Raw genomic sequence first — 17307 nt, forward strand, 5'->3', positions numbered from 1 at the left:
TGGTTGCTAGGCAGAGTTATACTTCGTCACGTCAGAGCGGTGGAAAAAAAAGGGGAATTAATTATAAAAACGGTAGTGGCCCAATAAAATAATTCCTTTGGGCTTGTCACTAGGCAGAACTACGTTTCGCGGGCCAATCAGAATATCGCTGGGCTGGAAGGGCGCAGGGAGTTGGAGGTAACCGAGAGGAGAGCGAGCGAGCGCCGGCGAACCGAGTCACGGAGTCACCGTGGAAAACGTCAACAACAGCAGCAAAATGCCGAATAAAACTAAAAAAGAAAAGGTAATGCAATTAAAATATTAGAGGGGGAATTTGATCAACACCGTAAAAATATATGTTGTTTGTGGACAGACGGGAGAGGGAATTGATTGTACTTGATTTTTTTTTATTCTCAAGGCCTACCTTAGAGACCCTGCAGAAAGAGCCCTACAGTACCTCACCTCTCCACTCGCGTATTTTATTGGTAGATCTCACTCACTGGGAAACAACAACAAAAAAACAACAACATCCATATAATGCATCGCTTTAAAGAAAATGTAAATAGTCATATTCGGGAGGCCTTCGGGGCGGACGGCAATCTACATTGTTTACCGACCGTTTCATGTTAGAAATTGATAGTGGCTGGGGCAGGGGGAAACGAGTGTTAAGTTGCCCCCCCCCGCCGCCCTCTCTCTCTCTTGTCTGTTGCAGAAATAACGCTGTGAATTTTCACTTGCATGTTTAAACACCCGGCTCGCTCGCCCGAAGTGGGTGCATTGATGGGCGAGGAAGATGCAGCCGTGTGACATGAAATGCACGTTTCCAGTGTCAAGTTTTTGTCCCACACCCCCCCCTCTCCTCCCCACCAGCTGTGTCGGAGGAGATCGGCCGGTGCCCGCTGCCCGGAGTGGACATGGGAAACGCGCTCTCGTTACCCATTGCCAGCCTTGCTGTGCTGCTGCGGTGTTTCGGCCAGCAGCTCACGGCTCCTCTCCCCGTGTGTTCAGTGTCACCGCCGGGTGTGCAGGCGACGACCACCTGCCAACGGGATGCTTTAGCGCAGGACCGCCGGGTGTGTGCGATGTCCTCTCCCTGGAATCCCTTTATCTCCGTATCTCCACCTGTAGAAGACATTCATCCAGGCTGCGTGCGCAAATCACATTTCTGTCATGTGCTTTCTAAAAACCCAAACCCCGGAGCTGTTGCTCTCGCAAAGCGCCGAGAAGCGCTCGTTTTCCAGCTCGCATGGACTGGCGCGGTGCTGGCGGCCACCGTGCTCGGGATACAGCTCATGTGCTCTCTGACTTGTCATCCGCAGGAGCCAGCAAAATCTGCTAAAAGTGGCACTAAAAACAGTGTCGCAGGCGGGGCAAAGGACACCGGACCCGAGAATTCAGAAGAGGTAAAAATGTATATATTGATCTAATATGTTATAGCATGTTTTTTTCCGTTCTGTAGGTGGAGTAGGGTCCATTTTCAGAACTGTGCCATCAGTTATCCATGTTGTAAAAGACTTGCCAAATATATTCCTCGGACAACAGGGTTTTAGAATCAGTACGCACTACTCAGGGTTAACTTAATTTGATTTCCTCCCCCCCCTCCAAACAATTTTAAAATGCAGTGCTGATCTCTAACTGGTGGGTGGAAATACTGTCTGTTACTGTATTACGAATTCCTGGTTACCCATCTAGTGTTCTTCAGGGTAAGTGTGTGTTTAAGTCCATAGGTGTATTTCTGCTTCTCACAGTGGCCCAGTGGTCAGCATCGCTGCCTTGCAGCACTGGGGCCCTGGGTTCAGTTCCAGTCCTGGGGTGCTGTCTGTGTGGAGTTTGCATGTTCTATCCGTGTTCGCATGGGTCTCCTCCTGGTGCTCTGGTTTCCTCCCACAGTCCAAAGACATACTGGCAGGATAATTGCTGGCAAAGTAGACCCTGGTGTGAGTGTTTGTGTTTGTGTGTGTGTGCCCTGCGATGGATGGTGTCCTGTCCAGGGTTACCCTGCTTTGTGCCTGTTGCTTGCTGGGATAGACTCCGGTACCCCTGTGACTCTGTATAGGTGAGATGATGATTGACAGATTGCTGTGTGTATTTAACACATTGTGGTGTCTGTAAGTTGTAACTTACAACAACTCAGGCTGTTGTTGCTGTATATGGGCAAAAAAAACACTTTTCAAAAGTTTTAAGAGTACCAGCATTAATCAGTATTGTGCTCAAGAAAGCTCTTTGTTTTCATGTAAAAAACTGGGATCTTTGTCGAAACCAGAGTGTTTACATTTGCACCTTATGCACAGTTCCACTGTGTTTCTCTGTCAGATATTGTGAACCAGCTGTATTGACTTCTTAGTAATCGCTGTTTCGTTCCCCTGTGTATAAACCAGATTAGGTCAAGACACCATTTTTGGATTTCCAAAAACATAATGGTGGTCAAAGTTCTATCGATGACAGTCACTGAAATGAAAGTACATTATAGATTTACCTCGGAGTTTGTGTTGAGTTGTGAGCAGGTTATATGAAACACAAAACACGGACTGATTGAAAAGACAGCTTTTAAGTGTTTGCTTTGAATGTGTGCCAGATCCGTGGCTGTACTGAAATCTTTTGAAAATGTTCCTGGACTGAAAAGTAATCCACTGAAATATGGATCTATTTATTTTTTTTTAGAGGAATATATTTGGCAAAGTTTTTTTTTTGCAATATCAAGAGTAATCTGCAGGAGGCAAAACACTTTATTTTGATCCAGATTTTTGCATTGATCTGGGAAGGATATGTAGCTTTCTGTGTTCAACAGTGTTTCTCAACTGCACTCGGCGAAGCTCTCTCCAGCTGTGATTGCTCAGACTACTACATTGTAAAGGTGTATAGCAGTTTCTAGGCTTATGCATATGTATGACTTTATAATTGATTGGACTACAAGGTTTGGAATCCTTCTTGCTTATCGGAAAGTATTATTTTTTATGTAGTTGAATGACTAGGAATTTTGCAACTGAAGCAGGAATGAAGGACAGCTGGCTTAATGAGAACCCATATAATACAGAGCTGCACAGTCTTCTCTGACATCCAGGTTCCTGTTCCTTTGTCATTTGGTTTTGAGGCTTTCTTTTGTTTTGCACAGCTGTTGGAACCATAATTCCTTAAGACCCCATTTCACGTGTTCGCCAGCGATACAGATGTTTTGAGAAAGAAAAATGCCATGAAGATAGTTTCTCCTGAAAATGCAAAGTGCGTCTGAATGCAGATGTTCACATGAACAGATCTGAGGCAAGGCAAAAGGCTGGGTGTGACCCTGCCTGTCTCTGTTTAGGACATTTTCCCCGTTTGAGGTAGCGAAATGCCTTGTGGTGTTGTAGTGTTTTGAAATGGTTGGATTCTTAAGCCTACAAGTCTTATTCCCATCAATTCATCATTGTATGCATTTAATGAACGGTTGCTATATTCTTAGAAAGCTAGCACTCTTCTTAATCCTTCTGCAGTCTCTTCCTTGTAGATTAAGTAACATGTTGATGAATGGGACACAGCTGTAGTCTGGCATGGAGGTCAGCAGTTTGGTTTTGATTAATCTCGAGCAAATCAAAATGGTACGGTGGCATCTGATGCTTTTAATCCGCCCAAACTTTGTTTAATCATCTTCCCTGTGTTTTTTTGCACTATTATTCACTTTTCATTTGGGTCTTTAATGCTTGGAGCATTTGCCTAGGCATTGTTTGTGTGTAGTAGCTTCCCTGTTGAAATAGAGCTTTATGAAGCTCCCCCTTTGCAAATGGAGAGCGACCAGTTATTTTTATGATGCCAGCCAGTGGAGTGTTTTTCCCCTTCCTGACTGTCGGCCGCAGTCCCCGTGACCATTTGTAGGGGGGAACGAGCAAGTGCAGGCTGACTCTTCCTCCCTGCCCTCCTTTGAGCTGCTCGTCTATAGTTTGAACACCGGAGGGGAGGTCCCTTTCATGGCAGCTAACCCCACCCTTCCCTCAGTGGCATTCAGCCAGTTGTGCGTGGCCGTCCGTTCATCTTGGGGAGCATAGAGTGCATGGCGGGGTAATAATAATAATAATAATAATAATAATTAATAATAATTGCTTACACTTATATAGTGCTTTTCTGGACACTCCACTCAAAGCGCTTTACAGGTAATGGGGATCCCCTCCACTACCACCAGTGTGCAGCCCCACCTGGATGATGTGCCAGTCTGCTCACACACCAGCTCTCAGTGGGGAGGAGAGCAGAGTGATGAAGCCAATTCATAGATAGGGATTATTAGGAGGCCATGATTGGTAAGGGCCAAGGGGAAATTTGGCCAGGATGCCGGGGTTACACCCCTACTCTTTTCGAGAAACGCTTCGAAAAGTACACCATGGAAGGGACGCCAGTCCATCGCAAACAAACTCATGGCTAGGGCCAGTAAGCCTATCTGTATGTCTTTGGACAGTAGGAGGAAACCCATGCAAACACAAGGAGAACATGCAAACTCCATCCTGATAGCACCCCAGGTCCGGAACTGAAACCAGGTCCCCCAGCGTTGCAAAACAGTAATGCTGAACACTGTGCCACCCTCACACGCTGCAGGATTGGGGGGATTGCCAGTCAGTCAGCTAGTTACATGACCCAGGTTTGAACCCGTGATCATAGGGCTCAACCTTGACTTGGAGGCCCTGAAGGCTTGAGACCGTATCTGGATCCTCCCTGCAATGGGTTGAAATACCTTTATGCAGACTGTCTGGAATCTAATACTTATCAGTGTAAACATATATTTTAATCTTTATGCAAGGAAATCTTTCATTCTATGTTGTATTCTTAATATTTTTAGTTTAATAACATGAACATTTCTGTCAACAGCAGTTGATAGCAGTTCTATAGATAATAGAGACATAGTGCCTTCAGTATTTGTCTTGCTACAAAGGTAATGCTATTGATTAAGTCTATTTTTGGGATTAGCACTGTGATACCCCGCCTAGTACAAAGCTACCTCCACTGTTAGGAAAAGCATTCAGGCTCTTCACTGGTTTTATCTTTGGTCTGGGAAGAATAGCCCACTCCCTGCATGCCTTGTGCACACAAAGCATCACAAGATGCTGACAAATCCAGAGATCAAAAGAAATCTAGAGACCTTTCATTGTTAATGTAATTAAAGGTATGTGTGTTGTACACATTTGATCTATTGCATAATTAATGTTTTGGTAAAATAACATATCCTCATCCAAAAAAATTAATTCAAGGCTTTAAATATTTCTTGTTAAAGGTTGGACCAAACAAGGCTTTTTATTAAACACCAAACTCCAGTTTACACTGATACAGGAGCAAAGTGGCATCTTTGAACATCAATGAACATTAGTAAAACAAACAGACAAATACAGTAATCTGCAAGCAATAATGTCTGCCTTTTCTAAGAAAGATTCAGATATCAATTTATCAATTTGTCCAAAAGTAGTCAGAGGATCATGTTGAAATCAAACACTTGTAGGAGATATTCTGTTAACTCAAGAAAAAATGCTTCTCTTGTAAATTCTTTAAACTGTTTTGGAAGATTCCTCTGGTGTTTGCAAAACCTTTTGTTTACTTGGCCCTAAGTGTTATAAATCCCAGTAACTCAGACTGGCAGGCATGTGTGCTTCCTTTTTCTGTGCATAATGTGGTGTTAAAATTATCTGATGAAAATAATCATCTTTTTTGCCTGCACCATATCTGTTTAAATATCATTAGTGTTTGTTTAAGCTCATAATCGTGTTTTCTACTGCTGTTCTCCTCGTGCATCTGCTTGTTTTTCCTTACTGTTGTCCTGAGGCATGAGTCTTAAGTCAGGAACTTGTGTATTTTTAGCACATAGTAGCATCTTATTTAGCAGTTAAACACTTGAAACAGTTCTCTGTGAAAGAAGCAGAAACCAAACAGATCACGGCATAGAAGTGTACATTTCTTCAGTTAAATGTTTTGTGTACTGCCCTAGTGACAGGTGGTTTTGAGGTCTTCTCATCTTATTTTTGAATGTGTCACAAAGCAAAAAAAAAAAGCCATTATATTCTTTCTGTTAAAACATTTCTAATTTGCAGTTTTTTTCATTTGTGGGGATAAAGGAAATGGAAACTGTAGTCTGCCTCAACAGAGGAAAGATATGTTCTTTCAGTGCATTTTGGCACTCTGTTAAAAATTTTATTAACCTTCAAGTACCATAGGAACATCAGTCTCTGGGTTTTGCTCAGCGCCTGTTTGTTTTTATATTTTACCATGAATGCTCTTCACACTGAGGTGTGAGAGGTTGCACGTCAAAGAGGCTTTTTGTGGATTTTTCAAAGAAAAAAAACATTTGACGTAAATCAAGGATCATAAATGTTCACTCCCATACAGTTCTAGAGTCTATATATTGAATTATAAATATTTTCCAAAGCATGACTGAGCTCTTTTAATGCAGGCTGGTTGCTTAAGCTCCTATATTTCTTGGAAGTTCTTTTACTTCTTTTAGTTGAGGTGCCTGTAAAGCTGTACAGTTGTTAGGACTGACTGCTGGAAAGCCATGTACCATTTGATGGCTTTTATTTTTAGTGTCTCTGTATCAGATTGAAACCCTCCTTTATTGCATATTTTTTACCAATAATCTCAGTGCAAGTTCATATTTAACACTCTTAAATCATCCTCTTAGAACTCTTTTGATTTTATGTGTTTAAATCTGGTAAGAGTTATAAAAGCTGGTAATCATATTCAGAATTGTATTGATCCTGGTGGTTTGTAGGAGGATCTTTTTATAGCTGTTGACCCATAGCTGGTCTCTGTGTTCCTAAGTGAGAACAGTATGATAGTTTCAACAGGCCACAATTCTTCTCTTTTATTCAGGAAAATGTTTTCTTTCCATAGATCACCATTTATGTTTCCCAGATTGATCAGGAACATCTTGCAAGGTTATGATGTTTTCATGATATTTGTAGCTGTCTTGGCTCTTCTGTTACTTAATATATCCTGTGAGGGGTGAAAGCATGCTTATTGTGATCGGACTGAGAAGACCTGAAACCCATGCATTTTTGTTCTTATCATGTTGCTTTGGTGCTCTTTTTGTCATACTTACATCCCTAATACTCTAGAATTTCTCCACAATTTCTGAAACACAAATGAAATCTGTCAGGCCTTAATGAATCTGTCACATCCTCGCTTATTCGATGCAGGCAGTATCTGTGATGATCAGGAAGGAACTGATCACTTTATTTTGCTGTACACTGCTCTCACGTTTGGGGGATTAGTACAACAGGGAAATAAAATACTTAAAGTACTCTCAAGATGGCAGCCTGCACTGTAAAGCACAGTGACTACTGGTCTTCTTTGCAACCTGTCCCTTTTGGTCACCAGTGGTATCCATACTCTTCATATTTGAACCCCTGTGATTCTTTTTTATTTTTTGTACTTAGTAAAATTTAAAAGAATACTCTTTGGACAGATCCAGATCTAAAAAGAGAGATATTGGGTGGGCATTTTCATTGCGAGTGTATATACCATCAAAACAAGGCTGGTATGAGTTCTTCATGGCACACATGTGGAAACGTTTATCCCCCAGAAAACAAAAATCACATCTTGGGGATTTAAAATGTTTGAGGGAAAAGGAGAATCTTTTCTTGAAGACCCTACATTTTTTAGAAAAGCAGCATTTTTACTGTACCTGCCGAGGTGATGGATCTTCAAGATGCTTCCCCTTTACTTATTCCAGACTCTCTTTTTATTCATTTTTTTTTCTGCCCTGCACAATCATACTTGATCCAAAGAAAAACAAAAAATACTCTGAAATGTGTTAAGTTGGTGGGGGATCTTTGATCTGCAGTTTCAGAACAGACACTTCAGAGCTGGAGTGTCAGTGGGAGAATGAGTCAGCTCTGCACTCTTGCCTTGGACTTTTGTCCCAGAGCAATTTGAGCTAAAACATGCAGTCTCCAAGCTGCCTATCTAACGCTTGCTTTTACAACACCAGTAGTTCTGGACTTACCCCAAGTCTTGCATTGCTAAATCTGGAATAGGGAATATGAACTTTTGGATAATAACTTTCTAGATTTGAATACTGAGTCTTTCAATTCCAAACTTCTGGCAGCGAGATTGGAAATGTGCAGCGTCTGTCCCCGTTCACAGAGCCCTGAGGCTCCCAGATCTCTTATCTCGTTTCATTCTTTGCAATCGGACATTTCCGTGAAAAACGAAATCCTGTTGCAACGTTTTCATTGTTAAACGTTGATCATTGCATCATAAGATAAGAAATCAGACTGCCTGAAAGTTCGTTTTTTTACTTCATAGATATAATTCTCCTAAACCTCTTGACAGCAGTGAGGCACTCTGAGTCAAACCAGGACAAGAAGACTCTTGTTTCATGTAGGCATTGATCATTCATGTGTATGGCTAATTGCAACATGACCAGTCATAAGTCTGATATACTGCTTTTTTAATAACAGTACTGTAAGCAGTTACTCTTTCCTAGAACTTGATCATGAATTAAATCATGTAAATAGGTCAGAAAAACAGTGACATAGTGCCTAATGGTTCAGTATTTTTTTTTACTCAGTTTATTATGGTGGAGAATTGTTTTGCCATCGTTTTCTTGTCTAGGAAGAATCCCAACTCGCCAATCAGTGCACATTGCTCGGTTTATACACCTCTCCCCCTTCCCACTTCTATCTTTTAAATCCTTAAAAAGAATAACAAGGGAAGCTCAAAAAGAGAAGACGGATCTCCAAGCGGTGTAGCACTGTGTTGGTATCACTCTCTGCCATCTCTGTCCAAACAGAATCTCCAGAGAGGATGGACCAGACTCGTTTCTATGCTCAGGATATGAACTGTTGCAGTGCTGCCAAGCACGACTCCTCCTGCATTAAGAAGAATTTTCTGCACTCACTTCTTCTGCACCTTTTTCAAACTCATCACTGCCCCCATTCTTCCTTGCGATTCTTCCTTAAGCTTCTTAAGAATTTTTGGCACACTGATTTGCCAAGAGACTTGACACACTACAGCAGGTGGGGGTCCTCATAGTTGGTGGTTCTCGGGAGATGGAGTCACACTTTCTGGTCAAATCCTTCATTCCCTGCCAACACGCCAGGAGATCTCTTGAATTTCAGTGACAGGAGCTTCGTGCTCTTATGCAGAGGGCCGGTGCTCCAGGCCACAAAACAAATGTTCTCAAGTACAGAAGAGTGCTCACCTCCTCTTGCCTGTCACCCATCTCTTCTGTCATCTTATGCGCAGGTGTTCACATAAGTAGCACCCAATAAAACATATCTTTCACTAAAGGTTTGTGCATTTTCCATTTACAAGGGTAAATGCTGCTATAGAAAATGTAACGCCATCACCAGGTGTATACCTTTGCATCTCATGTGCAACATTAAAGTCATCTGGTCTTTTTAGTGTTTGTGTACCTAAATACCATCTGTGTAGAGCCTTGCACATAGAGCGTTTATGATGCTCAAGGCCATACTTTAACATCCTCCCACAATTGCCTCCTTGGATGGGGTGCTGCTGATGGGCTTTGACACGGAGTGTCATGAGGTTTTGAACGGAGCGCAGCTACAGCTTCTGCCTTTGAACAGCAAGGAGCGTCTCTGTTGCTGCTAGGTGCCACCTCTGGCCGACCCGCGCTAGGATCCTGAACGGGTTTCACACGCGCCTCAGCGGGCCAGCGGGCCCTTTGGATCGGGCTATTCAGGCCCAGGGGTCCTTGCAGGACCTGGCTTGCGTGATGCCCGAGCCCAAGGCCTGCTGTCCCCTGCTCTAGTTTCGCTCCGGTGCTCGACCGCAGCAGAGAGGTTTGTTCTCCAGGTCACTCTAATGAGGGTGTGGTAGAGGATCCCCGATAGAGAAAAGTAAAACCCAGGAGGATCTCAACAGATTCATGCAGTGTGTCAAACTGCAGATCACCTGGGAGCTCCTTCACAAATCAGACCCACTGACTGTTTTATAACACACCTGTTTTCACCTAGTCACCCAGCCTGCCACCAGAAGATATGTAAGGTTTATTTACTGAGGTGATGTGTATCAGTTGGATATTCTGACCTTTGGCCTATCTCTAGTACGCAATATCTGCCTAAGATAAAGAACCGCCTATTAAAATACATGGATTTGCAAATAGCACTGTTCCAGATGAAGTGAGGCAGGCTTGCTGTTCACAGCTGTAAATATTCATGTAGCCTTTAATCAGCTGGTGCAATCCCAGACTGTGAATTACTGTTTCATCTGAGTTGTCTGTTTTTGCTCTACCGGGCTGATGGTTAAGTAGAGATTAACAACAAGAAATCAGCAAGGTATGTTTATATACTAAATCAAATGAGACAGAGCCTTAATTATCCCCAGGGGGCAATTTGGTTTAAAGCAGTCTATATAGAGAAAACCCACAAACAATACACTTGTATTTACTCACAATAATCATTTGTTAAGCAAGGTTATAGTCTCAGGTGTAAAGGAAAACTTAAACCTACTTGTTTTTAAATGGGGAAATCTGTACCTTCATTCTGAGGGAAGTAATTGGAATTTGTTAAACAAAGACTCTGAAGAGGCCTCTAGGATGGAATATGGTTTACGCAAGACTAATAACTGATGGGCCAAAAGATCGGCGTCAATGACAGTTTTTAAACAAAAAGAAATCCATCAGGACTTGTAGAAACAAGATAAAATGATCACATTAATTTCAAACACTATTCAGCCTAGAGTTCGGCCTAAAAATCTTCTGATTTTCCCTTAGTCATTTTAATTTTTTTCTAATTGCAGATGGTTTTCATAATTGGTCCAGATACTTGTATATTGCTGAATAAATGAATAAACAGATCATTACACATGGTGAACTTTAGGGTAATTATCTAGTCATCATCTGGGTTGTGAGTTCCTCTGTTTCTTTCTTCCCCGGGTTGATTATTTTGTGTTGAGTAGCTGTTTTTTTTGTCCCACCGTCAGCATATTTGTTACTGGTCTGGTGTTTGATAGGTTTCTATCTTGTGTTTTGCCAACATGTTTGTATGCTCTGTGGGACTTGACACAGTCTGGTTTAATACTGCATTTAGCTTTGCTTGTAAAGAACTTTGAATTTCACACGTGCTTGTGTATTTCTGTGAAGAGAACCTGTCATCACAAATTACACTTCAACTCCACATTTTATAACAAAATTATAACTATGTCTTGTACCTGTGAATTCTGTCTAATGAATGATTAATACTTACAGGTGTTAGATTTCTTTAGATTAACATATGTATGCATGTTTGGAGGCTTTCAAAAGTGTTGAAGGGAGTGGAGAATGATATGTTTTAACTGATGTTATTAGTTCATGGAAAGCTGAAGACAGTTCTAGCAAGGAAGTTTAGATGCCCCTGGTTAAATAGCGTTTACACGAATCTCTCAGCAGAATGTGACGCAGCCTCTGCATGGTACAAAGTTAAACCCAACATCTTTCTACAGATCGTAATGGAAAATTACTATTTATGTGCTGATTTTAAATAGATTGAAAAAAATAAAATAGAGAGTGTGGCATGTGCAAATGTTTGGGCACCCTTCCAGTTGATTCATGACTACTTTTTTAATTTGGGCTTTTCAAAGGCCACAAAACCTGGTTAAATCACAGTGCCTTGAATGATTTCAATTCCAGGGTTGAACAAATACTCTGACACTTCTAACCTCTCAGGTTGTGGCTGTTGTTCTGCCTAATTTCAACAACCGTGGGCTTCTCTAGGCAGCTTTTGAGGTCTTGGAAAATAAAGATAATTCACTCTTACAAATCGGGGGAAGGTCAGTAAAAGATTTCAGTTTGCAGTTTCACCTGTCAGAAGCAACATTAAGAAATGCAAGTTAAAGCGAACTGTTTTAAACTGGCAAAATCTGGAAAACCTAGAAAAATCTCTGCTAGAACTGCTCGAAAACTGGTCTGATCTACCAAGCAGAACCCACAGTTGACTACAAATCAACAGAACGGTTTAGCTGAGACTGGAGTAGTTATTTACAGCTCCACAGTACAGCATTGCTTGCCCAAAAATGATCAGCATGCAAGAGCTGTCAAAAGGAAACCTTTCCTACAGCCTCATCACAAAAGTCAATGTATAAAAGTGTGCAAAACAGAATCTTGATGAGACGGAAACTTTTTGGATCAAAGTGCTTTGCACTGATGAAACGAAAATTGACCTTTTTAGCCATAACCACAGATGCGTTTGAAGAAGAATGGGTGAAGCATCTGAAGAAGCCTTGGCAGCTGATAGACATGGAGATTTATGGCAGCCAGCGACACAGGAGGTATTGTGGGGCTCGAAGGAAGAGCGGATTCAATTCAATATCAACAAATCCTAGGAGCTCATGTCCCAGAGTCCGTAAAGAAATCAAAGCTGAAAAGAGGTTGGATATTTCAGCCAGATAGCGATGTGAAACATACCTCAAAATCAACCATGAAGTACTTACAGGAATGAAAGATTAAGGTTTTGGAATGAGAAGGGTTCTGCAAGGAAAAGTGGGGAAAAAATTCCAAAAGCAAGAATAGAAAAACTCGGAGCTAGTCACAGGAAACCTTTGGAAGCTGTGATTTCTGCCAGTGGGGGTGTGATTAATTACTAGTATTATCTAAGTACTAGATAATATTTGATTATCTACAAAACTGTAAATAGTTTGCATTGCACGTTTAGTGTTTTGCAGAAAGACGACATGTTTGTGTTTGATGTACTGCAGGTGGAGGGAAACGGCGGGTTGAGCTCTGCCTGTACACATGTGGAGTTGCGTGGTATTGTGTGTATGGAGATGTTTTTGCAGGTTTACTCAGCTTGTGCTTTCCTTCAGGCCCAACAGCAGCAGCAGACGGCAAGCAAACGCCCCAGCAACAGCACCCCGCCTCCTACCCAGCTGAACAAAATCAAGTACTCGGGGGGCCCGCAGATCGTGAAAAAGGAAAGGCGCCAGAGCTCGTCACGATTCAACCTCAGCAAGAACCGCGAGCTGCAGAAACTCCCAGCTCTGAAAGGTAGGGCTGTCAGATCGCGGTGCCCCTTCCACTCGCAGAGCTCTGCTGTTTCTCAGTGAAAGTACAGGATTCACGGAGGTTGTGCAGGGTTTCCCAAACCACAGAGATGTGTTATACTCTGTTTAGGAGCACTCTGAATGCTTGTTATTTCACATGACTGTGGCGCCAGCAGACAAAAAATATTTTTCCTTCTTTACTTCCTTCAGAACACTCTTCAAAGATAACCTTCAAGAAACCTAACTATAAGCATTTGGGAGATATTTTTTAAAAGGATTTTTCAGTTTTTCAAAAGGATTTCTTTTGAAAATGATTTTTTTCTTCTTCTTATGATAACTCTAGTCTCTCTCTCAGCAGACTGTTAGGGGAGAATTTATTAGGCTTCTCAGGAAAAGCTCAATGCCACAACAAGTGCTGATGTGCAGGATTTCTGACTTGTCCTTGGTGTGGCTATGATAACACGTGTGTTTGATCCAGTAACTGGATCAGCAGTGCAACACCTTTTAATACAGGGGTCAGAAAACCTCTTCATAACACACTTCGCTGACTGGATTAAGCTTTCATTCCTGATGTATTATATGTGCGCCTCATCCCTATCTGAAGAGGCTTGTAATATCTAAGTGTAAAGTACACATGGTTTCAGGCACAAGCAGAGAAATGTCGTTGTCCTGTAAAATATATTTTTCAAGACTTCTCCTAAATTCTTTGTGTTTTGCAATATTTTCTTTAATAGCTGTAGTAGCATTCAAAATGGAATCCGCTAGTTTTCTTATTTTTGATGGAATTAATTTTTACTTTGAGCTAAACATTTTTAGTTTTTCTTAGTCTATTAAAAGGTGTGATTTATTTCTGCGGTAGATAAAATGTAACCAGACTTTTTAGTCTCAGGGTGTTGTTTTTTCATTTATAGTAGGCAGATGTCCGCCAGCCCCTCAGTAATTCCACTTGTGATGAGTAGGATTAATTGAAACAACTCTGAATTATCCTTTTTCCCCTTTTAACATGTTTTGCACATAACGTATGACTTAACAAATCATAACAATAATTTTCATGAGAACATCCCTAATTCAGCCACATGTATTTTAGCTTTTGTTAATTGCTGTAGTGCTCAAAATTTGTTGTTAGGTTAGAATGTACTCCGCAGTACAAATTCCATTCATTTTCTAAGTGTTTTACCCTGTTCGGGGTTGCAGGGGCTCACGGCCTATCACGGCAAGCAGCTGGCCCAAGGCAGGTCACATCCTGGACAGGACGCCAGTTCATCGGTGGGCGCTCACTGATACAAACACACACACTCACACCAGGGGCAGTTATACAAGAAGCCACTTAACCTGCTATTATGTCAGTGTGTCTGTAGGAGGAAACCGGAGCACCTGGGAGACATCGGATATGAATAGGGGAGAACATTCCAATTTCAAAGTGAAAATAATAACACAAAGACCTCTTTGCAAGGATACCATGAGATTAGACTTTACAGGAGTTCGAGGCAGAGAGGCTACTACCCTTACGTATGCCATTTCCAATCTGGACTCTCAGATTCAAAATGCCTTCCCTCTAACTAAAATGCCCCATGATCAATATACGGCAAACCCCACATGCATATCCCACCTTGTAAACCCTGTACAATTTTCCGGTGTGCAGACCACCACGGTTGCTTATCTTATCCTGACAGTTTTGTCTAGAAAATCTTAACTTTGTTGTTTGGTTTAGAGGTATTGCCTAAAAGTAGTTAAATTGTAGTCTTTGTCATTATATTGCATTAGATTGAAATAGTTCTGGAAATATTTCTTGAGCCAAGAATAATACAATAGCTGTGCAGTGTCTTCACTTTTAAATATGTCATTGTTCATGGCTTCAGTGCTGTTTCATTATTTTTTCTGAAAATGACAGGAACCAGAATTGATTATCAACAGCTGAAAGACACCAACCAGTTTGTTTTTCTGGGAAATTATCTCATTTTGTGTACGGGAGTTCAGTTTGCATTGCATGGCTTTTCCCTGTAACGAAGAAGATGCGTTGCCATAACCTTTCTGTTATGTGGCCTCTCCTCTCAGCCCATTGACTGAACTTGGCAGATCGGTGCAATCTGAAACAGCCCAATCGAAATGTAGTTATTATTAAAGTTGGAAATGTCTTGTGTAGTGTCCCGGTAGCTTTTCGTTTCCTCCTGTCTGGTTTCTCAGTGCGCTCTGGTCTAAGGGAAGCCACAGCCTTGATTGAATTCTAGTGTGCTGGGACGTCTCCTCGGAATTGGAGTGAAACAAATACAGGAAGCCGTCGGACTCCTTTCCTTCTTTTGTGTTGTGTGAATGGGACCCCCAGGCCTGTTCTTTCCCAATTTCAGTCTGCATCGCTGCCGCCGTTGTCCCTGTAGTTTACCGTACGAGTTCTGGAGTCGGCTGGCAGCCACAACCTGCCTGCCTTTCCTTTGCCCCTAAAACGTCACCCTCCAGCCTGCGGTGTCTTCTTCATAAATTAATTTCAGCATAAATTATGGATAAAAATGAGGATGAGCATCTGAAGACGGGTGTGGGTTTTAGATTTTATTCTAGAGAATTTTTGTGGAAATTGAAAATCCCTCCTTATTTTATCTGTATGTGGCTTAAGGACACAATCAGAAAACGTATTTTTTGGTTCTCGTTATTCTTGATGATCGGCTTTAGATTGTTAAGGCCATTATTAAGAAGAGACCATGGTCTCCAAATCTTTGTTAATTTCTACATTTTATTTTGACAGGTAGTAGACTATAATAATGGAAACTCCTTAGACACCCTTGGTCTTGGAGCATCAGCAAACTGAGTTTCCACCAAACGAGCTCCAGTGATTCCCCCCTCTTTCAAAGTCACAAGGCTGCCTCCTGCCACATGCTAACTGTAATTATGGGCAGCCAGGCCTGCCCATGTTATTTGCTTAATTAACACATGAGCCACAGCTGTCTGGAAGGCTTTGCTTTCAATGTAGTGTGCTTTATATCTTTCATTTACCAAGGTGTTTACATACTTTGTCCACTATCTGTATGTACTGTTTCTTAGGTCAACATTTTATCGAGTGCGTTATCGTTTTTTTTTTTTGTTTCTGCTGGTAGATGTAACCTTTAGCATGTCCCAAAAAGCACAAAACAAAGTTTTTACTGTAAGTGCATTACTGTGTTCTCAAAATCACACTATTGGGATGCGTTGCATAGCAGGTTGTAGATCAACAGCGCATGTAGTAAATATTTTTAGAATATACTTTTCCATATGTTGAACGGTAATGTACATTTTCAGTTTTTTGTGCAGCCCGTGTGATAATCCTTAGACCGACTTAAATAAGTATTTGTGCATGTGGCAATCATATTTATCTGAGCCTTTTTGTATGGATACTCTTAAGTGTCCTGCTGCCATCAAGTGAAATTAAGGTAATTCTGCTTTATCATCGTCCCTATTTTAAGGGACAGGTTCCATGCACTCTTGGAGCTGGCTTCCTGATTGAGGGGATTGAGAAATTCATGTTTTGTGCACCATTGTTAGAGTGACAAGCTTCAGAGTATGCATCAATAATTGTTCTTTTTTTTATCCCATTCTAATAAACTGTTGGGAATATTTCTCACAAATCTCATTTGGGTATTAGAGCTATAACCAAAAATGACAGTCTGAATCTATGCGTCTATGCCATAAACATTATTTGATCACTGTTCTCATTTTGCAGGCGCTAGTTTAAAGCCTCAATTAAACGGATGGCTGGCCTGGAGCTTAGCCTGTCATGTTGAAATTGGCTCGTCCGCGACACAGTGGCAGGTGCCAGCTGATCTCCAGGACTGTGTTGAGTGTGTGCCTCACACTCGCCCCATTTCACCTGCCTGGCATCGGACGGGTTTCAGGACTCCTGTCTGCTGGAATGACATTTGTGATCTTGACAGTGTGTGCTTTGAGCAATGGGGTGCAGAAAACCTTGAAGTTTCTCCAGACTGTCTTTGCCTCACAGCGGATTGTTTCTCATCCCCTCCAGGAGGCTGTGCTGACCTTTCTGTGTTGTCTCCCACCACATCTAAATAACTCACGTCTGAGATGGTGAAGGAGCTCGTGCCACAGCCTTGAAAATAGGTTAAATTGGCTGTTTTATAAAGCGTGTGAGCCGTATGAATTGAACTTCTACAATCATACTGGTTGACCCCTGCTTTTTCGTAATGAGAGAACACGAACGGACGGATGTCAAGGTTGCTGGTGTTTGAGGTGCTGGAGGTTTTTGTTTTCCGTAATGTAACACTTGTTTATATGTGCTTGTGAAGAGGTGAGGCCAGCAACACATTGTAAAAGTTTTGTGAGTGCTGTGGGACCGTGTGGTCCTCCTCAGCAAGGACAATTCAGTGCAAGTGCGACAGAACACTTGTACTTGTTCCGTCATCCATGAGCACGGTG

The 17307-nt window shown here is 41.8% G+C and overlaps 1 protein-coding gene across 1 annotated transcript in view; it reads left to right on the forward strand.

The window, feature by feature from the left end:
* The first annotated feature begins 142 nt into the window (after positions 1 to 142).
* Positions 143 to 17307, forward strand: part of ppp2r5d (protein phosphatase 2, regulatory subunit B', delta) — a 30548-nt gene continuing 13383 nt past the window's right edge. The window contains exons 1-3 of the mRNA XM_006638675.3: positions 143 to 283; positions 1299 to 1382; positions 12733 to 12913. Coding sequence (XP_006638738.2) covers positions 257 to 283; positions 1299 to 1382; positions 12733 to 12913 — 292 coding nt within the window. The 5' untranslated portion in view covers positions 143 to 256. The remainder of the gene's footprint in view (positions 284 to 1298; positions 1383 to 12732; positions 12914 to 17307) is intronic.

The sequence above is a fragment of the Lepisosteus oculatus genome, chromosome 17, assembly GCF_040954835.1.
Source record: "Lepisosteus oculatus isolate fLepOcu1 chromosome 17, fLepOcu1.hap2, whole genome shotgun sequence".
NCBI lineage: Eukaryota > Metazoa > Chordata > Actinopteri > Semionotiformes > Lepisosteidae > Lepisosteus > Lepisosteus oculatus.